At 39.9% G+C, this 25,637-nt stretch overlaps 1 protein-coding gene across 1 annotated transcript in view; it reads right to left on the bottom strand.

The window, feature by feature from the left end:
• si:ch211-186j3.6 (neural-cadherin) overlaps positions 1-25,190 on the bottom strand; it is a 300,924-nt gene extending 275,734 nt beyond the window's left edge. The window contains 2 exon segments of the mRNA XM_044098247.1: positions 23,823-25,102; positions 25,165-25,190. Of these exon segments, the coding sequence (XP_043954182.1) occupies positions 23,823-25,102; positions 25,165-25,190 (1,306 nt within the window).
• Positions 25,191-25,637: the final 447 nt, after the last annotated feature.

The following is a 25,637-nucleotide window of genomic DNA, read 5'->3' as shown; positions in this document are numbered from 1 at the left end:
AACACAAATCAATAAAATACAATATCAACAGGGCCTGATCAAATGCTACAGAATAAAAAAATAATTCTTAAGAAGCCCACGGAACTGATCCAAAGTATGAGAAGACCTAACGGGCAGACTATTCCAAAGATTTGGGACAGCAATAACAAAAACTCAACTTTTAGTCTTGATCTTGGAACTTATCCACATATTGGATTATTTGATCCTAGTAGTCTGGGGAGAGAATGAAGATGCAAGAGATGCTGAACATAAGTTTGGAGCCATGCCATGTAATGTTTGAAAAACAGCTAATAAAATCCTAAAAATCAGTTGGAATAGATACGAGTAACCAGTGTAAAGAGACTGAAACTGGTGATATGCCATCATGATACTGTGTCACGGTCAAAAGTTTAATGTCAGCATTTTGGACCATTTGAAGTTGGTGTAAGGATGATTGATCAATTCCTCTGTTTAAAGAATTACAAGAGTCTAAGCAGGTAGTGATAAAGGCATAAATATGTTTCTCAAAATCCTTGAAGCAGCAACAAGACTGCGTAAATGAAAAAAGCTCCATTTAACGACTGAACTCACTTGCTTATCTAGTGTCAAAAACAAAACCGACAGTTCTGACAACAACTGCATGATGATATGGAGTTAAAGGGCCAATGACTGACTCAAGTATATTTAGTGATGTTCTTTTGCCCAAAGAGAATAACTTTTTCTTTTTTTTTTTACTGTTTTAAATAAAGAAAATTTGAGTCCATCTATGATCAAAGTTCAGATGGATAGTTCAATAAAGATCTTAAGAAAACATGACATTAAAACCATTAAAATTCTGTTGCATGTCTGGTGTAGAAAAAGGTTTTGTCCAGTCAAAGTTTAGTTGTACTTGGTCTGAGTTATTTCTCAATACCCAACACTGACACTGAGGCTTGCTGCATACTGGAGAGCTTAGGCAATCAGGAAAATGTCCTTTCACGTTCTTTGTCACAGCTATCCTTCTGCCTTGTGTGAAATGTCTATAAAACATTTTTGAAAGAGAATCATCTGAATAAAGGAACATACACATAATACAAAGTGATTTGCCAAAATATTCCTATCCTTTGAACCTTTTCATACTTGGTCACACTACATTAGGTTAATGTGACAGACCAACAGTAACCAGTGTGTGACTGGAAGATGAAGGCAAAATGAGACATTTCTCAAAATATTCACCCTCCCAGAGTTTTCTTGTCTTCTTCTAGTTCTTGCTGTAAATTAGCACTGCATTTCTCCAGCAATTTTACATCTCTTAAAGGTGACATTGTTGTGGGGGTTTTGTTGCCGTTTTCAAGAGGTTTTCTTGCAGGATTTCTTTGTATTTATCGACATCCAGCTTCCAAGTAACTCTGACGCACTTAGTCGTCCTTGTTGAAGAAATCCAGAGCCAAAGCATGATGCCACTAATGTTTTGCCATAAGGATGGGGTGTTCACAGTGATGTGCAATGTTTCTTTTTTTTCTTTCTATCTTTTGTAAATAAAACGCTATATGTAGTTGTAAACGTGACGAAAACATTGAACAAATTTTTTTAACACATTCCAACTGGATATTTACAAGTTATTCTAATGGGACAAGGTGCTGGAGCCAGTGGGCCTTTATGGGGGCTGAGGCATTAAACCCATCCTGAACAGAGGATGTCCTTCACTGTCTGCTGCTCCCACCTGTAAATAATGTGTGGAGACCAGACTGAACAACGTAGCTCCTGAATGATAAAAACTCTTCTTTCAGCAAGAAGAAAGTCGTAGAAGATGTTACTGATGAGTCCCACCTTTGAGCTGCAGATCACTTCCAAAGGCTTTGACAAAAGTAACATAAAGGAATCAAAGTACTTTTATACAATTCCTCTATAGCAACAATACATTCTGCTATGTATGGTTATATTTTGGCCTCAGCATAATATAACAATTTGTTTCACTGCCACTTTGTCAGTGATGAAAAGCGGCATGATTATGGTTCTTGAGCAATATGCCAGTCACACGGTAACTGGGATATTATTATGGGATTTTATTATTTTAAACTCCGGTTTCCCAGGTCTGCATGTTCTGCATGTCACAGGATGTCCCCTGAAACACGCTGAACCTTTCCATCCGGCTGTCTGTGCATCACTAAAAGCACAGCGTGACCCAAAAGAACTGAGGACTAAAGATCGCTTTGGGAAAGTGTGAGCCAGCAGGTGAAAGTGGCCTTGAACATAAATGCACTCTGAGTGGTCAGCAATTTTAGTAAGCTGATACATGAATGCAGCCTGTTTACCATTTACAGTAAGAGCTATGCAAAGGCCAATGATGTTTCAGCCTATTTAACTCAACAGAAAAAACACATACATAAATGTATGGGTTTTTTTTCTTAGTCACAGCTGAGGATCAACTGTGAATAAGCTGTAAAAAACTTTCTGATATCTAGATTTTTAACTACAGATGGATGGAAGTGTACAGTTACATCGTATTGTTTCATTCTGTTGTAACATCAAAATGGCTGAAAGCTGAAGTTAGGGTTCTCCAAGTATCCCTGCCAATTAGCCGAAATACAATATGACAACCATACCAGTAAACCCAGGAAAGCTTGTGTACATGCTGAAGCTGTACTACTGGTGGATAAACAACCTACTTTTATGGGAAAAGTGTTTGCCTGCTATGCTAATTAGCATTCACATTTTCTGCAGGCCCAGTTGTATAGAACTGGCTCTAACATAGAAGAGAGTAGTGGGGTGTAATCAGCACATACACAAGCCTGACTGACAGCACCAAGACCCGCCTCCTGGCTCTGATTGGTTTGTCTCTGACTGAGAGGTGTATCCAGAGATGGCAGTAGAACCAAAAGGAGAAGGCAGAGGAGCTTGATTCTTTCACAAATTGTCTGTCTCATATTATACTGACACAACAAAGTAATCATTTCAAATTTGTACAAAAGATATTTTTGATGAGTTAATGTTAGAGAACTTTCGGAATTATCATTTTGTTTTTACTTTAGGTGAAATTCAGTCTAATTAAAGTGTTCTCTTTCCTTATGTGTATTTTCTGACGTGGAGGTCAGGATGTCTGTTTATCTTCATGTGAGCAGTTGAGTAGTTTTCTAGTTGATTAGGTTACATGTTGATTAGGCTACACGTTTACAACCTCTGTTCTTTTTACGACCTCTGCCCCTTTGACTGTTTTGACTGTTTTTCTTTGACAATAAAACAGGAGCTCGCGTAAAAGGAAATCAGAACTCTCTTTGTAAGCAGCTTGGAGAAGCTGTTTCGGAGACTTCTCCTTTTGCTAAAGCTTTGTCATAAAATTCATATTACGTGTCTGTAGTTCTTTTATTTAGGTATATAGGAAAAATATTCATCAGTTAAAACTTTACCAAATTCAGTTTTAACTCATCAAAAGTTGAGCTAAACCGTGGAGCATTAAACATTCTGGTCACCATGTTCTGATTGGCTTTTGGGCCTCATGACCTCTAGTCCCTGTCTAAAGCAGTGGTTTCCTCTGGCGCAGCAGCAAAACTGTTGGCTCTCCAGAAGTAGACTCACTGGATGGAGGCAGTGTGGATGAAAACCAGTGATCACTTCAATAATCTGAAGTGATCACTGAACTTTCTTTGGAGTCTCTATCACACCAGCAATTTGAGGAATATAGGCAAGTTCGACACATTTTAAAAGTTGACCATCTTCCTGTTAGGTTCACCAAACAAATACATTAATCTAGCTGAAATTCAGATTATACCATCATTTCTCATACTGAATTGAATTACTGGCTGGCTCAGCTTAGCGGTTGATGTGGGTGTGTTTCCATAGGATCAGATACTAAAATTCACCTATTTATTCCTCACATAGATTTGGTTCCAATGCGCCGATGTTCTGATCTTAAAGAAAGCCTTTCTTTTCATTGGTCTCTCACAGTTCTTTAATCCTTGACACCTAAATTATACACTGTCACTCATCTGCCACTGTAACTATTTGTTCTGTCACTGTACATGTGCTTATTCATGGATCCAAAAAAAAAAAAAAAAAACATCAAAATGGCAGAGGAAGGAATAAAAAGAAAAGCTGCAAACATTAAAAATAATCAGCAGAAATTGCTACATGAGAAATCTTTTGTTGGTTCTTATTGAAAAAACAAAATTGCAAACCTCTGATTTGCTTCCATTTTAATCATCTCTGGTACTCCTTGAGAACAGCATAACTTCTGTTTTCTTTCCTAAATTTATTCTGCTTGCACTTCACTGTCATCCCTTTAATACAGCAGGACTACCGCAGCCCTGACCTTTCCCCAACTTCTCTTTTGCATACTTTCTTTTGTTCTGTTCGTACTGCAGCAGAGAACATTTCCAGAAGAAAGCACACAGGATAAGAACGCCAGCTAAACATAAAAAACGCAACAGGAAGTGCTTGCAGACGCAGCCATCGCAGAGGTCTAATTTAACTGATTTCCTTCTGCACTCTACCCTCGGTCTTGGAGTGGTTTCAGGCTGACAGATGATCTGACAAACACTGTGCTCTGCGATGCCAGTTCCACTTTCAGCAGCGGCGACTACTGCGGGGCACAGATAAGAGATCAGGCGTTGCTGCGGGAGCGTCGGAAAGAAGGGCTTCCAATCTTTAACTCTCGACTCGTCTGTCTTTCATCAGATCTGGTGTTCAGATGGAAAATCAATTCCCCCGGTGAGGCATGACAATCTTGAGCAATGCCGTGCGGAAGAAGGTTAGAATACACATTCAGACGGTGTCTATTGATCTGTTTGACAGTCTCCTCATGTCTTTTACACGCCCCAGGATTGCACAATCACTCACATTGATAGCGCAACCCCAAAGCAGCAGAGAGGAAGGAGAGGAAAGGGGGAGATTTGTGTCCCCGAGAAGTGATTCTGGATTAAAAAAAGGGACAAAAAAGGTGACTAAAGCAGGTGTAATTATTCACCAAATTGGCAAAAACAATGGTGTGGGAAGATCTGGAAGAGCATGGTAGCGATGTGATAAGAACCAGCTGGAAAGGAGGTTTGCCAAGAGTTCGAGAACGAGAAAGAGAGAGAATGGAGGACACACAAAAAGAGGGCAAGTAAAGGTGTTGTGGCGAAAACAAATGTTTTATAGATGTACGATATACAGTGCCATAATACATGTGCCAGCGCAAGATGGAAAAGAAAACACTTCCCAAGACTAAGTGTGTGTGCCTGGATGAGATAAACAGAAAATGAAACAATGGGGAAGAAGAGCAAACGGGAGCTCTCTTGTGTGCCGAGCATATTAAAGGAGGTGCTGCGGGGCAGCGGTTCAACAAGAGGGGTTTACACAGCACACGCACATTCTTTCAAACATATTTGCTTGATTTCAGCCTGCATGCAATGACCCTCCCACACACACACACACCCACGCCCACGCACGCATGTAGACACTAATTGATCCCGTTGCAGCAAAGAAGCTGGCAGGAAGGCAAGACATGAGAATGCTACCTTGTGGCTTCTGCCCACACAGAAATAAATAGGCTACTCTCGCCATATTACAGCAATGCACACGTCAATTAGGGAGCAGCTGCAGAGGCAACATGACTTAAGCATGGCAGACGACCTTTTCTTAGGAGTAGGAGGCTTGCGCTAAAGAGGTTCTTGACACATTACCACCCGAATTATTTTAATTAAACAGTTTTCATAAATATTCCCGAGCGAGCGGCCGGCTCAAACATTGTTCCAAGAGTATTCATATCGGTTGCACGGCCTTGGGAAGAAAAAAAAAAGTGAAAATAAAACAATCCCATTAGGACGATGCAGTCTCTTGATGTATTTTCATGGTTATTGGGCCTAAATCTAAAACCCCTGCAATCCTTCGCTGAATTTGATTGAACTCACGTGAACCCGGAGCCAAGGTACATTTTTTATTTCAAGGACAAGCAGAATGTTCACAAAGCAAAAACGTGACTGTGGAGAATGAGACTGTAGAGGATGAACCAAATGGTAACAGGAAAACAGCAATGACACCGTGACTCACCAGATGGAAAGAACTGTTGCCTTTTCCCCTACGCAACATTTCTGACCAGAACAGAGAGCCTGTCTGTAATGGAGCGTTTTGCAGTGTCTGTGCGCTTCTGTATGTTTGGATATGTATTGACCCTTTGTACATGAAGTCCTGCTCTTCAGAAAGCGGTCCACTCCGCCATGACGGGCATCAAACCAAACTTTTCTCCTGTAAAACTTGTCAGAGCAGACAGTTGCTGGCCTAAAAACGCTGTTATTTAGATGATTTCACAGTAAACATGGTGGTAGGGTGACGGCCACACAGTCAAGAATGCCTTGTCATTTTATTGTAAAGCTTCTGATGAGGAAGGAAGGCAGCGATGGGTGTCAGCCATCAATCAGGACTGTCAGCCCTCGGTGTATTAGTGGATTTGCAGCAAACACTTTTTACATCATGAGAAGATTAGGATTCATGTACTTCATAAGTAACTAAGATAATCAAGATGTAATCAAATATTGCATTAACACATACTGTTATTAGTAACTATGGAGAGAATTCCTTACTATCATGTAGCCTATATGTACAAAAACCTGGTTAGCTCCTAGAGTTTTGTAAGCTTTCATGTCTGTCCTGTGTAAGTGGAAACAGTTTTTATGACACAGTGGAATAAATCAGGTGGTGTGAATTCAGGCAAAGTTGGCAATTTGATCAAATCAACAAACACTTCAGAAGGGAGGAGGAATGGCTCAGTTAAGCTATCTATTTCCAACTTTTGTAAAAACAATAGTCTATAAGCCCATCTCAGAGCTCTACTTCCACAGAAAAATTATCTCAACTTGACAAAGTAGAAGCCATGGCTGCACTGGCAAAAACAACTTGGGAAAACAATCGTAGTGGCTCTGTTCAATACTCCCAAACATCACTTCTGATGCCCATCATGGCGCCTCTACATATTAAGTGTTATGGTTGCAAAGGGTCAATAGTACTTTCTCTTATGTGGACCACAGTCAGCAACAGCTCTGAGAATCTTGTCCAAAACACTCTGTAGCTTTCTGATTAGGAATGTATGTTTCCTTTTCCTGCCTCAAAGCAAGAGGCGCTCAGTTTTACGGAGATCTACTGACTCCAGAGGTCACGGAAAACATGAAGCTCAAACTATCAAACTGCATCTAGTGCTAAACTGGTGCAAGTTTGTGCTTAACACCACTTTCCTCTTGAAAATTCTTAATCTGGTTTTATCAGGAGCGAGATGTTGTCTGGCAGAGACCACAACCTATCAGAATGTCGCCATGGTTAATGAGAGCTAGTTTCATTGTTTCAACTGTATAACCAGAAAAATACACTAATTTCAGCTTAGAATGTCAGAACAATATAAGCTACTGCTAACATTCCCATATAAATTCACATCATTTTCCAACCCGCACATCTTTTCTCCTATTAATAGTACAATTTCATTAAAAGTATATATTACTTGATATAGTATCAAAAATGAAGCCATGACACTCTTCCTATTTGCTTTACATTTGTGTAGTACATGATAAAAGAACCATTTAAAAACATTAATTCATCATGACTCACAGGAGCAACCAGTAGAACCAGAGGTAAAAGAGTAAAACACTGGGAAATCCATTAAATCAGTGAGGAGCCTATTAAAAATCAAATTTACTGCATAGAAACTGGAGCTGATACTGGCCCTATGAATTGTTCCTAACTATAATAAATTATTCATAATGAACTTTTTGGATAGTTCGACTATGCAAATGGACCCGCGCATTAACACTGAGAGCCAGCACTGCAGGGTTTTTTTTGGAGCCATCTTCATCCTGGATATGAATTAAAATAATCATTCATTGTTAATGGGAATAATTTGCATTGCCATTACAAGACTATGATATGTCACATCAGATCACTGTGCACTCTTTTTGTTTGCTCAGTGGGTGAAACATGCTTCGGTTGTGGGTAACACGAATCAGAGCGGGTCTAACAGTTCTGCAGGGTGAAGGAAGAAGGTGGTACATGTGATGATGAGTTCACTGGGATGAGAATCGTTGCCCTGCAAAGTTATACGTATCCTTTGGACTTTTCCAATGATTTTGTTATTTTTTAGAATACTGGTAGAGCAACACAGAGCAAGTGGAAAGAAAATGACACTGGGTTTTCTGTTCTTTGTTACACACACAAAAAATTTTGAAAGGTGGGGCAACAGAGTCCATCTTTAGTAATAATTTAATTTAATTTATAAATGATAAATGCCTCTGACTATGGATCGATTTTAAAGTTATTCAGTAACGGGAGCTGAAAATATTGCCACCACGTCACAACAAGACGGAGGAAGTTCTTAGAAAGAAAGTACAACTAATGGAAGCGGCGTTTTGTGGAGCGTTGACAGCAGCTGTAGAGAAATATGTTTGGATGTGGAGCGGGAACTCAGAGTGGAGGGGTGGTGATGTAATGCCCCTCAGTGACTCAGACTTCATTCATTAGGTCAAAATTTTCAGAAACATAATTTGCAATTTCTTTACGTCTGGATTTACTCCTTCTGACTTCTCTTGGTGCAGAATCAGGACACACACCTCCTGTCTGTGTGTGTCCTGTTGTGCGTGTGTGTGAGTTTAGTGAGTTGGTTGAATCAAATGTCCGAACTGTGAAGCTCATTTCATTTTGTGACTAAACTCTTTGAAATTGGAAAGAAGTTGTCTGTTTGTTCCACACAAGTGTAGTGTCCTGCGGTTCAAGATGAGGCTGAACTTATGAACTTATATAAATTATTGTTATTTTAAGAACTAGGCCTCACCAGGCAGATATGACGAATGATAACTGAGACTGAACTCTTCAGTGAGCCTAATGAGTGGTGCCCAGATTCAGTCATTTTTTTAATTTAAATTGCTAGTTTCATTAATATTTGTCGTAAGCAATAATAATAATTTTTCATAGACAAAATGAAGCCTACTGAAATCAACATTTTCGGCTGCAGAATTCTGACTCCGAACAATTTTAGTGTCCCCTTTTCAGGTGCTGCTTAAATTAAATAATTAATTTTAGTCGTAAATTAATTGATAATAAATTATTAGTTGTAACTACTAATAATTACATCTGATTCCCAACAGAAAAATGGAAAGACTGTGAAGTCGACGGGACGTTGGATATGACACTAAAGGGGCCGATCATAGAAGAAAACATGTCAGAGCTGAAACAGACTGGAAGGTCTCCCATCCAGCAGGCCAATGACCCAAACAGAAAACCAGTTCCACCTCACAACTCTGGGTTACTTTCTGTTGATCTGCCACATAAAATCAAAAATCAAACACATCCAACTCTGTGGTTGCAACCTCACAGAATGTGGAAAAGGATATGATGACTTCCATAAGGCACTGTAATTGAACTCATCTGGGACTTGGGTCTGGACCACTAAAACTAACATCACCATCGTCTGCTACATTTCCTTTCCCGGAGCCATTTACAAGTCATTTATCCTCTGGGCGTTGCATCTCTTCAGCCTGGCTATCAGTGCTGCACAAAGAAGTAACATTCACCAAGAGTCAGATCGTATTCTCATCATGATTCCAGCTGAGCCTGATCACATGTTCACCTGTTGGCTTCATACTGGAATCCATTAGATGACGAGGCAGGTTGGCATGGTGACCAACATTAGATGACAAGGCAGGTTGGCATGGTGACCACCATTAGATGACAAGGCAGGTTGGCATGGTGACCACAAAGTAATCAGGGGGCAGAGACAAATACCTCTATAAAAATATAATAGGCATAATTCATACAGTAATTTGATAAGTGCTTACAATGTATACTGTGTAATTGATTAGAGTGCTTTGTTTAAGTCTCCTGTACTTTAAATGAGAATACCTATTCTGTGAATTAAAGAAGAGAAGAATCATTTTGCAAAATTAATGGTTGAAAAAAAAGTAAACACATTGAAACACTCAAATTAGGTTTGAGTTCAACATAACTTGATACACATGCAGACCAGATTTCATTCATGTAAATTGTTACATTTGCAAGATTTTTGCAGATGTAAAACTCCAGAATGCAGTTTTTGTTTCTTGTGCTTCCTCAGAGACAGATTATGGAACCGGGGAACCCAGCAGACTTCAACGCACTATTAAAGAACAAGCTCCCATTTGGGAGTACTATTGCCACTGTTGGTTCGCTCACACAGTGAGAATACAAATATCTGGGCTGCATGCAGACATCTGCAGAGGGTCATCGCAGAAACAAGTGATTCTACCTGTGATAGTAAAATTACAGAGACATTTTTAAGTCTCTGTTAACAAAATTGTCATTAAAAAAAAAAGGCTTGGTTGAGATCAAAACACCAGATTAAAAACTTGATACTCAATATTCTTTTTTGATGCTTTTGATGGTATTATCTCTTGGTGTTTTCACACCCGAGTCTAGCTGAACCCAGTTCAGTAAACTCGGTTCAACTGGGGTCCAAACATGTAACATTTGTTCCTTTTTCAGCTTGGTGTGGTTCACTTTCACACTGAACTGTGTCAAACCCTTTGAGAAACCAAACCCTCGCCAGTGATGGCGCTGCACCAACAACCACTGAAGGAACAAACATGAAAACCACTGAAGAAGAAACTGAGCACAACTTCCTTTTTCACAAAATGTAGACAAATGGCATCACATTTTAGTGGTTGCAGGATTTCTCTTTTATCAACAGCAGCTGAGAACAAGCCATTTATCCTGCTAGTGCTGCTAGGACCAGGCTCAACTTCTGTCAGCTTTGGTCTGGGTTTTCGTAAAATCTAAAACTATTTTGAGGTATAAAATTAGTTATCTTTGTCTCATACTCGACAAATCTATCTGGTATCATAATTGTCAGTTCATATCTGAAAGGCTTAGACTTTCAGCAATAGCTCGCTGTTTGGATAGTCATCAGATAAGCTGCTGCAAGGAAGGGATTGCCCACAGCATCACTACACCAAGCCGTGTGCCAACACAAGATGAAAATGACAAACTTCATACTGATTTAGAGGCAAACGAGTTTCTTCAAAACATATTTTGTTGTATTTTGTTTTTGTTTTTAAACTTTAAATTTTGACCAACTGTGACAAAGTGGTTCAGTGTATGTTCACCACTTGTCCCTTATTATTATTTTGATACATTTATTTTTTGTAATGGGTTATAATGCTTAAATTTAAACATTAGTTTGCAACCTTGCTTCTTTTATTATCCCGGGTTTGTTTGTGTTAGCATTGTGTTGCAGTTTCCATCTATTTATATGTTTAGCTTAAAGCTACCACTTCTGGATTATTGGTTGAACTTGTTTATTTTGTTTCAAAGTATATTCTTGGTATTTGTGTTTCTTTTTACTTACCATTCTCCCTTGTAGATTTGCAGCAGGTCAGGAGTGTGGGAGTGGCCGGCCCAGTGTCTCCTATTAAATGGCTGAATGATGTCACTGATTACCTCTACCAATTAGAGGGTTTTCTAGTATTGCTTTGTTTGTTTTTCTTTAAAGTAACTTTTGAGTTATCTTGTTTTACAGGGTTTATTTTGTACACTATTTCATTATGTTGAGTTGGTAAATTAGATTAATAATATTATTCTTGTTTCTGTTTAGACTTTGTCTTTGTTTCATTTTTACCTGTTTAATTGTGGCTTGGTCCACGTACGTGCAGCTGTGTTGCCAATTGGCTTTAAAAAACAGTGTTTGTGGAAGCTCAAGGGAGGGCAGATGGATGTCAGAGAATAAAAATAAAATAAAATTCCTCAGAAAACGCTGGACCTGGTGATTTATGCGGTTTGTTTCGCTCACTTTGAGGACCCTTGAGCACATTATCTTACACCAACATTTAACATTTGACACTGGAACTGGAAGACATTTTAAATATCCAAAATAAATGAACAAAACCAACAGAAAACAAAACAAATAAAATACATTTTTAAGTTCTCGTAAACAAAACTGTCCTCCAAAAAAAGGGCTGGTTGAGACCAAAAACACCAGACTTTCCAGTTTTTGGTAGAGAGAGAAAAGCGACAAATCATGCAAATAGAAGTTATTGAGCTTGCTTTAATTTATCATGCGATTAATTGATGTATTGTTTATTGTGACAGGCCTAATGGTGCCATTAATAACTTCAAATACAGAAGAAGAAATTTATGTCCGACAAGCTGTGCAGCCGAGCGGGCGGTGGAGCAGACAGGGCGGTATGAATGAGTCCTTACACAGCATTTCACAGCCTGACTGAGTTTGGTATGAGTCACATTTTGGGTTTGCATGTGGTCTGTTGGGCAGTGGCCTGATACAACCACCTGGCCAGTACATGGGGGCACCCACTCACATCCTGTCATACTGCAAATGTTGTAAAGAATCCAATACCTGATTCTGGATGAGAGGCGCAGATGGCACTGTGTGCTGAAGTACATTATGAAAAATCTGATGATCCTTTCTTAGTGTGTTCTCTCTTAAACAACACAAAGCCTTAAAAAAAAAAAAACAACAACATTTGAATACACCCATATGGCTCATGATGGGACAACTTTTGCCCTCATGGATGTGCCATCTTCTTGTGAACTGAATCACTTGCATGCCAATTAAGGTTCTGCATTTGCAAGATACATATCAGACCATTTCTTCTGGGTGATGAAGTAGATTCTGAATCTCTTCTTTTTCTGCAGAGAGTATGTGTAGAATGAGCATTCTGACGAAACAAATGTTGATGTTTTAGGTCATAATCTGCTTGAGCTGTGGTGACTGCTTCAAATCCCTATTTTTGAATCATTGTGCTTCCTTCCCCGTCTTCGTGGTTTACCAGATACGAGGTGCATAAAATAATGATGACGCCGATAAAGGATTAGCCTATTATGTAGACTTTTTTTGTGAGTTGAGTGTCTATGCTTTTTAAGCCTTTAAAGTTTATTTTGATACAGCATTGAAGAAAGTGTCTACGACTTCTTTCAGACAATTTAACATGGAATATTTTTTTAACAGTTTGGAAACTGAATTACTTATATTGAAATTAAATAAGAATTCATTTTATAAAATAATTTTTACTTAGCTTTCATCATTAAAGAACAGCAGGTCACATATCAGCCGGGTTACAACCACAATAAAACTGTGTAATGAAACTGGATGATAATGTCCCATTCTGAAGTCACAGGAAAAGTCAGACGTGTTGTTTTAGTTTCTGATCTCTGGGACTTTACTTTGGACGTACAGTACAGGACAGAGTCCAATAAAAACCTTTAACCCAAGTAAAATTTACATATTGGTCCATATTGATGGGCGCTTATTGGATCATTTATCACAAAAAAAATTCTTATAAGATTCTTCTAAGATTTCACTTTATCATATTCACAATAAATAATGTAATAAGTAATGGTTTAAAAAGAGCTTTCTCCATCCTCCACTCTCAGCTGCCACTGCCCAACTCCCTTCTGACTGCAACCATTCAGATCTCGCACTGCAAGACCACACATCGTCCGGAAGACCATCTGAAAACTCTGACCTCACCAAACATCTCTCACCAGCATCCTCCATCCATCTCTTGGCTCAATCTCCTTTCTATAGAAGTAAACCTCCCCAGCGCACTTCCTTGCAAGACTCAAATCCACATTCACACCTCTTGCTAACTGCTTTTCCCCTTTCTAGAGTCCTGAACCAAGAGACCCGAATCAACCATCAATGTTTACAAGCTTGTTTATTTGTCAAATAAATCTTTTCATTTGGCGTCCTGTATTGGGTTCAGCATTTTGGTCAAGAAAATACCCAGAAACATGACACCTCAAGGAATTTTCCTAAGAAAGGTCCCACATAGGGCCCGTGTACCCATGCTAGGTGTAAAACACATAGATCAAGCTGAGAAAAGGCGGCTTCAGGATGTGTAGTTCATTCAAATTTGGCGGCATATTGTCCAGATCGGTGTAAGAAACCACTTTGTTAGTGAAGGAGAAACGATGCTAAACACTTGCTGAATTTTTGACAAAGACAGATGGAGGGAGTGATTTTTAAAAAATCACTTCTGCGTGTTTGTTTTATTAATTCTGGCAGACAGAGGGGGAACAGGAAATGACACTACATTAAGAATTGATATATAATGACTAATAACAAAAAAAAGATGAAGTGTGTGAACATCTACGACACTGAGGCTCTCCCTGGCGCTTCTAGTCCTCATGCTTCTCTCTGCATTTGAGCTTCAGCTTCATTTACTGCACATGTCAGTCTAACTCTCAAGCTTTATAAAGTACGCCCACACAATAAAGTTCAACAGATCTAACTGCCCTTCTCAGTTTATTTCATGCTTCAGTGTCCAGGACAGGATTTTGATCCATTTAATCTTTTCAACTTTGATTTTTGCCGTGACATAAGTAAAGAGGATGTAGCCACGTGGCAACTTCAATTCCTCACAGTCTACAGAATCATGGTATTTTTTAGAAGAATTTTTAAAGGAGAATCTTTAAAAAGTTCAATATTTTTATGGTGATTGGCCGGGTCCGGGGCCGGGGCCGGTTTACTGGGTTGGGCTTGGAACCGTTTATTTTGTGTTTTGATTGTTATTTGCTTGTTTTGTTTTGTTTTTGTTTTGTTTTTGTTTTTTTATTTGTTTAATTGTTTTTTTGCTTATTGTTATCAAAAAGATTCAAATTTAAGTATAGACTATTAATATGCAATTAACTAACTTAGACATTATTTTTCATAACTCCTACCACTGATGGGAGCAAAGTTATTCCATTGTGATCCATGCAGTTCATCTGCAATACGCATAAATAAGTCAATGTGGCATATGTTCATCACCTTGAGGTTAGCAGTTTATTGCTCCATTAATCACTACATTTTAGATGGAAGGCAGCCATATTAGATTTGAAGGGGAGGACGCAACAACTGTGAATTCTTCTCCAACTTAGATCTTTCCCAATAGGAAATTTTGTCTCCTGGGTACAAAATGAAATGCTACATTTAATGACGTTCTCCCATGTGTTTTGCTAGTAATTTATATGTTAAATTTTCTGCCAGCCCTTCAATCAGAGAGCAACAAGCAATTCCATAGCACATTTTAGAGCATGCGATGCTGAGAATAGGAATTTCTGCAATGTGCTAAAAGACGAGGAGTAAGCAACAGATTGTTTTCTTTCTGCGTTAACAAGTGAGTCGGGTAAATGTATGTCTACCGCTTGCATGTGATTTTAGGAATACACAGGGAATGTGAAGAGCAGATTTCCAACTTTGGAGGGAAACTAAAAATAATAAACCTGATAAATAGAAAACAGAACTGTGATTTAACAAAAACAACAATCATTTGGCACACAGTAAACACGTAAAACAAAAAGAGGGAGAGAGAAGCATTTACAGAGTAAATGACAGACTGCTGTGAGTTGCAGTGAGCTGCAGTGAGCTGCAGTGTAGTCGGAGTGAAAGTCCTTGATAAACCCACAGCTCCTGTGGATAAAACACTGGATTCTGTGCCAGAGCCAAAAATACATGCAGCGTCTTTGTGTTGATGCAGGTTATTAAGCACTGAGAATGCATACATGGGCACAGTATGAGCCACTAATGCTCTTCTAAAAGAACAGGACGACCTCAACTCACATTAAAGACCATGAAGATATTCAGATATCAGTCTGATCTCACTGCCATCTGTCATGATGCTGTACTGTAGTTTGGTCGCCTGCAAAGCAAGGTGCTTCTCAGCTCACAGTGTGTATGTGTGTGTGGGTGTGTGTCACCTTGCAGTTCCCAGACAAAAAACTCTAAGGACACATCTTAGTTGTTTGTTGTGTTAGGAGACACTTAGTTTCTGAGTTTAGTTAAGCGGCTAAAGATAGAAAGAGATAGAAAACTGTTACACAACAAACTGTTGTCTTGATTAAAAGCAGCTGTTTCTCTTCCTCTACCTAAATCCGGAGCTTTCAGACTCGGTTCGCCCGACAGACTGGTCCGAGTGGCTCACATTCCTTACACATTAAACAAACAATTTAAAAAATGAAATTCAGTTTAAGAACATTTTAAAAATGGTCAGTATATATTTTTAGATCACAAAATTGTTATTATGCATATTCAGTGCATAACAATTATTTTAGTCCATTATTCTATTGAACATCATAACAATTAATTGTCCAACTGTTTGCACTTGGTGTATTTAAATTGTTCTCTGTTGGTTCATGTACTTTTCCATCTAATATCATTATGCATTTTTTTCTTATAAGACATGATTTTAAGCTACCTGTACTTCATACTCGCCATAATTTCACTTTAAGCGTCTGTTATTCAACTTTTTTTTTTTAATTTATTGCTTTGTGTACCTTTTTTTTTTTTTTTTGCTTTTGCTTTTTTTTCATTGTGATGGTCGTGTTGTGGTCTGTCAGTGTGTGTTGTGTATGCTCACATTAAAAATCTATAAATAAAGTTTGAAAAACAATTTTTTTGATTTAAAAATGATACAGTCTTCAGGTTTTACACATAATCAATTGAACTAATCTTACACAATATGAAAAATACATAAACAATAATTACAAAAGGAATCATTTTATTGCCTAAAACTCGATAACATAGCATTCATCTACTGCACCCATGATCATTTGTGATACAGGATTCACCTGCAACTAAAAAATACATTTATCATCAACATGTGAAAAGCTCGGTCCACTCTGCGCTTTTCACAAACTGATATCAGTATCAGAAGAGCTGATCGGTTCATTATTACTTTTCTTTTCATAGCTGGGAGCCCTGCTTCGTTCATGATGGTTTTTTATGCCCAAAACGGTACACAAAAATATGCATTTTGATACAAAACTTTCTTTGTCTGTAAATATGAAATTTTTAGCTTCACTTGAATCATATTTAGTAAAAAGAAAGAATAAATAAATAAATTTAATAAGCACATTTTGCTGATTCATTATTATTTATTCAAAAAAGTAAATACAACCGATGGGTTGTCTCCATCAGTCCAAACTCACTGGGGTGTTTAATCAACAAGATACAATTACTGCCAGTGAGCACAAAGACAGTTTGATTAATCACTAAAGAGATGCTTCCCTCAGAGTCACTGAAAAACCAGCATTTCAAAAATGCTGCAAGCATTTGACACCCAGTACTCAGTAGTAAGTTGACATGTTAGGGTTTTGTTTTTTTTGTTTTTTTATCAAAGTCCTAACTGGTTTATTGTCTGTTTTCCTTGTCTGAGTCTGTTAATTAATATATTTTGGAGGGCAAGTTTGTTTACAGATAACTCATAATCCATTTTATTTGTTTTTGGTTTGTTCAGTTGTTTTGTTTGTTTAAAATATTTTCCAGTTCCAGAGGTAAATGTTCTATAGAAATTAGTTTATTGATCTTTTAAAGGTGTCATTATGATATTTTTATCCTATTCGTTCACAATGGTCATAATTATCACTTACTGCAATAATTTCTGGGACAATTTATTGCCCATAAAAATTTTAAAAACTTAAAACTTCCTGAAACATCTTCGTCTGGTGTGAAAAGTTTGCCAACATCGCCGTTCCTGTAAGCTGAGAACTGCAGCTCTCAGCTTTTTTTTTCTCTCTCTCTTAGAAAACATAAATCAGAAAAGTGGACCAGAAAAAATCTGGATTATCATACACTAAAAACGTTCAGTCGCTTGTTTGTATTAAAGAAGAAAAGTACATACAAAAGCAATGATTTATTTAGCAGTTGACCACTCAGAGAAATAAAGATAAAAAGAAATGACTGTTGTGCAGCATTTACTGCACATCTGGTTAAGAGGAGAGGAAATATGGAATCACCCTGTTATGAAACTAATCCATTCACAAGTCTGATTTCAGAGAAGAGTGTACAGAAAAGAGAGTCCTTGCAGATCTTAATGGACTGGCTGAGTAACAGTCAGCACATTAATTCTATGTTTACATTGTGCCAAAACACAACATGTCATCTCAGAACACCTTACTAAAATGTTCATTCAATCCAGTCACACACAAATGATCCCAGCTTACATGTTTTCAACCTGCCTGGTCAGTCACAACCTTGTAAAGAGTTATAGAATCCTATTATCTGGACATGAAGACTATTTCTGCAGTAGATATTTTTTTCATCCAGTTCTAGTTAATCAAAAAAAGCAGAGCATATTGCTGCTAAACCACAGCTGCGTTCCAAAACACCTGAGTGAAAAACCTTTCATCCTGAGCACCAACCAGTCGGTGCCTCTCTTTTGAATATGTACACTCCTTTCTTAAGATATAAAACTGTTCAAATGTTTTCTGAGTACAAATGTGAAGCAATCAATTTTTTATTATTATTTTATATTAATTGTACAAGTTACAGAAATGTGCACTCTATTGAGTTCATACATGACATCTAATCTACTTATTCTAGTCAATCTCAACTTTTCGTTACATTACAGATTTGCATTATCTATAATGTACATGTACAGTTTTACTGTAAAAAGTTCTCTTTTTAGGTCACGGCTGTCCCAGTTGAGAATGAATGACCTCTTCATTCTGTGTAAAAAGGGAAACTGAAAAAAAAAGAAAAAAAAAACTAAGAAGTGTATCAAATACTCATTGTCACCATTGTGGTTATGTGCATAACATTGATAATTTACCAAGGTGAAGTAAAACTGAACTGAACTGAACTGAACTGAACTGAACTGAACTGAACTGGTTGTTGTTCATTTTCTTTAGAAGGAACTCGACTTTCTTTCAAAGACGATGAATTTACAAACAGAACATGAAATATCAGAGAGCTTTGACTGAAAATCTCTGCTTGAAAGAGGATGAGGAAAGGATTTTATTGAGTCCAGTCATATGTCAAAACCAACACAGAACACCAGATTTTCATATCCGGAAAATCAATGTTTTTTTTTTGTTTTTTTAGCTTAGCTTAGCTTAGCTCAGCAGCTGAGGTTGGTGCAGCGTTTTTGAAATTCACATCATAAAACTCTAACATATTAATGCGGTGTGTCGACTTTTGACTAAAAACGCAGGCCTTCAGTCCAGAACAGCCGATGCCAGAACCGTGCTTTATAAGGAAGTGCATTATAATCATTAGCTAAAAGGTCTACAATACTAAACTTTTATCTACTTGATGCAGGGCTGGTTGGATAATGTGAAGATGACAGATGGTCATACCTTAATTGAGACAGAAGAAGAAATTAAGAGATTACACAGGAGAGAAAAAAAAAAACCTTCTGCAAGTCACTCCTCTTCCTCAAAAGCTTGAAAAATGGGAAGGGGGAAAAAAAAAGATCTTCCTGTAACCTAATAAATTAATCACTCAACTAATTAACCAAATGAATCATTTCCTTAATCACCATGCCAGCAGGAGTTACTGCGGTCAAAGAACAGCCTCATCTTGGCTGTTTTAAAGGGGGAGGAACAAGCTTTGGGGGGAATTAATGGGGCACTCGCTTGATGCTCTTACTGCGGCTGGCACAGCATTAAACAACTGAAGATATCAAACCCAAATCCTGTGTGCATAAACACACTCGGGTCTATGCTGGAGCAATGAAAGAGCAGATAGTGTTATTATTCTGTCTTAAAGATAGAACAGCTGTGCATTAAAAACAATCCCTGTTTGAACCATGGAAAGCTCACTTTTGCCGTGGCAACGACTTCCATTTGGTCCCCAGGAGATTTATCCTAATCTTAACCGCGCCTGGCCCGTGTGAACACACAGCAGAGAGGAGTCAGAATGAGCCAGAGCCGTGATGTTTGGGTAACAATAACCTGAGTTATATAGGACGGCTTCGACACAAACAGGCAACAAACTCAGAGAGGAGGAAGTTATCTAAGATTCTGACAGATCACACACATCCAGTCTGAAACACACACACACACACACACACAACGCACAAACACACACCTTTATCCCTCCAAGAATCAGATCAGAAGTGTTCCCTGCAACACTCTTCAATTGTGCTTCCACTCATATCAAAATCCCTAAAGTGGGAGCAAAAATAAAAATGAAAAAAAAAAACAAATGAGAGTAAGCGAGCGAAGAGAGAAAGTGCAACAGAGAGACAGACGGAGAGAATGAGATGGGATTACAGGGATAATGGGAGCAGATGGAGGGAGGTCAAGGCTCCGGCAGGACTCTCCACTCCACGTGGATTAAGAGACTTCTCTAGTGAGCCATCAACAACCCAAGGGATGCTCCGTTCTTAGCGCCTGAGACGCCAATCTCAGCTTGACCTGCCCCCCCGCCCCTGTCCACCTTCTAAGCCTGAAAATGAAAACTTGCAGTCGTTTAGCATGAAACTTTGACAAATAAAAAAGTGGGGCTGGAGAAATGCATTCCATCCCAAGCTCCCTCTGCTCCACCCAGCACATCAAACTCCTAAACGGTTAGGCTTTTTGGCTCTTTCAAAAGCTGTTGAGGCTACATTTTCACTGATCCTCCTCGCAAAAGTCTGTATTGACCTGCATCTTGTGGAAAACGCATCAAAATTCAAATACAGGAGCAAGGCGGGACACGGCGAAGATTGAATGAGTGACCCGAATGAACCGAATGAGATGAGCGCCGGTCAGAAGAGGATTTAGATAGATAAGAACAATATGGGATGTGTGTGTAATGCTGAAAGTCACTAAGCCATTTCACACATCATGGTGTCTCTCATTTATACAAAAATACAAACAGCAATGCATCATCAGGGCAACTTTCCTTGCACTAAACACGTTGGGTTTAACATAATTCAGGCTCATGTCTGGGTGTTTACATTGAAATCTGAAACACGATTCAGACAACAGAATCAGGATAGGTGAGCAGAATGTTGCTGAAGCAAAATGCAGGAACAAAGACTTTATGGCCGCAGATTATTGAAGTGGTAAGTAGAGTCTCTGTAGCTGCGTTTCCATTACGAATGTGTGCGAATCTTTGATCTTTGTCAATACTCCACTATTTTTACAAAACAAAAATTCACAATTGCAGTATTTCCACTAAAGAAGAAACGCAATTAAAATCAGACATGTTCACATGATGTCATTAGAAAACATGCCGCATCATATCTCTCAAACTACTTCTCATTGTCTTCTTCTTCGTGGCTTTCTCCAACTGCAACATCTGGTTGATGATCATGTGACTCGTGTGATTAAAAAAAAAAAAAAGTGTTTCCACTGCGCTTTTGTGAAATAAGCCAATTTTGATATGGCCAAAGAAACCACCTCATATACAGCCGAAATATTTTTATCAGAAAACAAGTTTCTTTTTTTTATTATTATTGTTTGTTTCCATTGAGCAAATTTATTTATGAAATATCAAACAATTACATGGCCAATGGAAACTCAAATCAAATCTCCTTGCAAGTTTTCATCATGTGTTTGGTTTTGTTTTTTCCTGGAACTCCAGTTTTGTCCCTTAGTCCAAAAAGCCCTAAATTCCTCTTAGTACTTCGTTAGCCTGACCTACTGACCTGTCCAGTCAGACCGTCAGACTCCAAAACAGCACATAAAGTAACCTTGGAGAACCACACACAGGACCAGTGCGACCAGGCTGGACCGCACACAGAGTAAAAAACTTGTGGTGTTTAAATGACTCTGTCTCTGACGACGGCAGGGGGTTAAGAACGAGTTTTATGAGAGCAGAGGAGAAAGATGCTAGCTACAGCCTAGCCTAGCATTTCAGTAAACTACTCAGTATGGTTTTGCTACCAACAAATGTCTATTTTGACTCAATATACAGGTCAAGAGTATTAAGAAGGAAAAGCTTGTTGTCATATGGTCAACATGGAGTTAGGTGTAAACACTAACAAACTCCAATTGGTTTGGATTTCAGTAAATTATTAGAGAAACATTAGTATTATTATTAGTAGTAGTAGTAGTAGTATTGACAGAAAAAGAGTGACTTTTGATAAAACAGTAGTTTATTTAAAGAAAAAATACACACACACACACACACATCAGCTACAACATATTTAATTATATGGTAGATTTTGGAGCACTTGTTATAATTACAAAAACTCTGGATACCGGCCCAAAACAACGTGTCCTTGTAAAGACAGATGTCAAAACTCTCAACTGCGTGTCTCCTCATAATTAAAAGCAACAAACCAGCTCTAATTCTGGTATGGGTCTCAGCGGGCCACACTGGATCTATACGGCGAAGTTCATTCAAGTGATTCAGACAATCCATCCTGTTGGACCGGCCCTGTCCCAGAAGCAGGATCCGGGATAACCCACATTACCAAACCCAATAGTTTGCATTGATTGTGTGACTCCAGGCCAGGGCTGCTAACTGGAACAAGGGAAGTCTCAGATAACTGCAGCAAACAGAGAAACGGTCACGATACGTTTTCACGACTCCGATGATGCTGCGTTAAAACCTTAAGCTTCTGTGCTGAAGCGATTCCCGAAGCCACTGGTAGGTCGCAGCGTGTGTTGGCGCTCGCTGCGGATGTGTGCAGGTGATAATGAAGCTGCTGCTGTGATGGCCGTTACGCGCCGTGCGTCTCCCCTGACATCCAAGCATCTGTTGCCGCTGTCAGCAGCAGCAGCAGGCACATTCCCTCTGCCCTAATTTATCAAGGCGCATGAATCATCATCGCCGGCGTTGATGAACGTCGCTCACTTTAACCTCTACTGCGACCGCTTTGGGACACTCTGACACCGCTTAACCCACAACAAGCTGGAATGTGTGGCTCTAAGCAGTAGACCTTACACACTTTTTTTTAATCTCCATGATTCAGACCTCAGGTTGTTGACTGTCCACTGACTAGTTTCCTCATTAGTGATATTTAGAAACGCAACAAACACCGACCCGCAGGTCACATGGGGTCCTAATGAGAATTTTATGTGGGTTCTCTCAGTTCAGCCCACCACTCACCACAGCATCGCTGACTAAAACATTGACTTCCACATGCTTCATATATACAGAGATGGATATTAAAACAGGGGGGAAGTGTTTGCTCATATGGGGTCCATCTGTAAAGTTACAGAGTCCAAATTTAACAGCAATAGAAAAAGTGGGGACACCTTGATTTGTATGTTTTTCATACATTTATAAACTAAATGTTTATTCAGCTAGACAGTTTTGACGCTAAATATTTGATCTGCAAGCTAAACACTTCGATGCAAAATCTGAAGCTGTTTATGTCAAACTGAATATGTTCTTATCAATCCAAATATTGTACTGAAGGTACACATTTAGCACAGAGCTAAATATTTAGGGAATATGCAAATTCCCTTAACGATAACCGGAAGTGGAATACCAAAATAAAACCCAGGTTTTTCGAACCTCTTTACAAACTCTACCTCTTGTCACTTATTTAAACTAAGCTGGAGTGGAATTCAATACTATCCCTCCGTCACAACAGTTATAAAAACAAGAAGAAATACTCCACAGTGATTTGATCCAGTGCCGATCACGTACTTAAAACAATAAAACTTTTCTTGAATGTGTGTAGGTGATATATCTGTGAACACGTCGCATGTGAATTCACAGAGCTCGCTTATAACTTGGGCCAGCCACGCTTCAAGACAGCGAAACCCACTACAATGTCTGCTAAGCTGAAATGACAACAATTTTCAGAAATAATAAGGTTTACATTTCTGTGTATTGTCCTTTGTTTGATAATGGTTGTAATTCAAGACACTAATCACTCAGCTAATCAGCTATATTTATTAATACATTGTTAATAACATATTAACGATAATACGTAAGACAATTTAGATTATTTTTTTTTTTTTTACTTGCCATACATCACAACACAGTTCTAGCAGCGCATATTTGTGCGTTTTGGTAAAAATTGAAAAAAGAAAAAGCAAGTAAAAACCAAACACTTTACATGTATAAAGAGTTGTTTTTTTTAAAGATTTGTAAATCCTTTTTATTGCACAATTTTTCTACTCCAGAAAAGCGCACTGCAAACCGCCACGCTCTGCTGCCTCTCACTCTCACACTCACTCTCTCACACACGTGTGTGAGGTCCTCCGCTCACCTCTCTTGTCCTGCACCCTGACGGTGATCTCCACCAGAGGTTCGGTCTCCCGGTCCAGCCTCCGCATGATGACTACATCCCCGCCGTCCCGGCTCACGCTGACCGGGGAGCTCTCCAGCTCCGGCTCCACCAGCTCGAAGGCGGCCGACTGGAACCTGACCGGGTTCAGGTTCACCACGACAGAACCGATCCCCGCGTCCTCGGACACGCTGATGAGAACCGGCGTTTCCTCCTCCGTGACCGATCGGGACTTCCGCGCTTGCACTTCAACTTGCTGCCGTGGTCCGGGGGTCGCAGAGCGCGCGGCGGGCCATTGCCGCGGGTTTATTTCCACGGAGACACCTTGACTCGTGCGGGGTGGCCAGCCGCGGTCCCGCGCAAACACTTGAAACTTAATGGGTTCTTCCAGACCGAGGATGGAGTCGACCAGGAGGATATCCCCCGTTTTGGGCACCGCGTAGAAACTTCCGTTTTTGGGCTCGGCGAAGTAGATGAGCTCCGCGTTCTTGCCGCTGTCGCCGTCCCGCGCGCTCAGTGAGCAGATAGCCGCGCGCAGGGCAGTGGCATCGTCCAGATCCAGCTTCATGTTGGCGCTGGGGAAAACGGGCTGGTGGTCGTTGGTGTCCAGGACGTCCACCTTAATGGACGCCACGAGTTCGGACGCGTCCTCCCCTTCCGCGCACTGTCCACAGCAGAGACCCAGACTCAGGGCGTACTCAGCCCGCTCCTCTCGGTCCAGAGTCTGGGTCGTCTTCAGAAGTACATGCCCTCGTTTGTGGTGCGCAAAGACGCGGAAGTCCTCGCTCCTGTCTCCCAGAAGTTTATAGTGCGCTGCCGCCGAGCCGGGCTGCGCGGTGCCGCACAGCCGGCGCGAGTTGAGTCGCTTCAGCGGGACGCTGAGCCCGTTGACCCGCGAGCCGGGAGACGAGTTCTCGAACACATGCCCGTGAAAGAACGGCACAAGGTCCGACGTCCTGTTCGCTGCCACGCAAGGCATCAAGAAGGGTAAAAACGTGACCCAAATCATGTCTGGATGTCTCTTTGGCTCCACTCCGCTCAAAGCGCTGGTGCCTCTCCGACGTCCATGCTTGCTTCCCAGATCCCTTGGGGGGATGTGGAGGCTCCCTCCGTCCTGCTGTGATCCAAAAACTTTGACTAGACTGGAGCGCTGCTATCTCCTGGCAGCATGCTCCAGCTGGAAGTGAGAGATGCGCGTTTGAGTTGTGCGTCCTTCTCTCCTGCTCTCCTCAGTCTGCTGCCTCACCAGCAGTGCTGTCTGTCTGTGCGCGTTCCAGGAAAAAAAAAAAAAAAAACTCTTCTTGCAACACGAGTGCGCGCTTACCTCCGTTCGCTTCCTTTGCGACCCATCTATCTCATGCAGGCAGAAGGCAAAATCTGCGATTACTCAGCTCCATATTCACCTTCTAAATAGATAACAGTTTTATAAGTCTCAACATTCCAGTTCTTACATCCTGGGGATCTGGCACGGAACCGTTTACGTTACGCACGGTCGGTTAATCAGTTAGAGCGAGATGCGCAGGGGGAAACTTTCAAGAAAAAAAATTTATTTCACGTGCAGAGACGCGTGCGCGTGCGCCACTGACGCGCGTTTATTGGCGTCCAGACAGCTGGATCCTGGAGAAAACGAGCCGACCTCCCCTCTCCCGGTGATCAATGCCCAGTCTTGCGCATCTAGATCCATCACTCCTCTTTCCAATAACCCGTCAACCCTCTGGATTAAAATAATGTAAAAATCAATCATCTCGAAACGCCTTCTGAGGGTGAAGGCAATTAACGGGGCTCACGGATTCAGGA

Source organism: Gambusia affinis, linkage group LG02, assembly GCF_019740435.1.
Source record: "Gambusia affinis linkage group LG02, SWU_Gaff_1.0, whole genome shotgun sequence".
Taxonomy (NCBI): domain Eukaryota; kingdom Metazoa; phylum Chordata; class Actinopteri; order Cyprinodontiformes; family Poeciliidae; genus Gambusia; species Gambusia affinis.
This window is presented reverse-complemented; position numbering and strand designations above follow the sequence as displayed.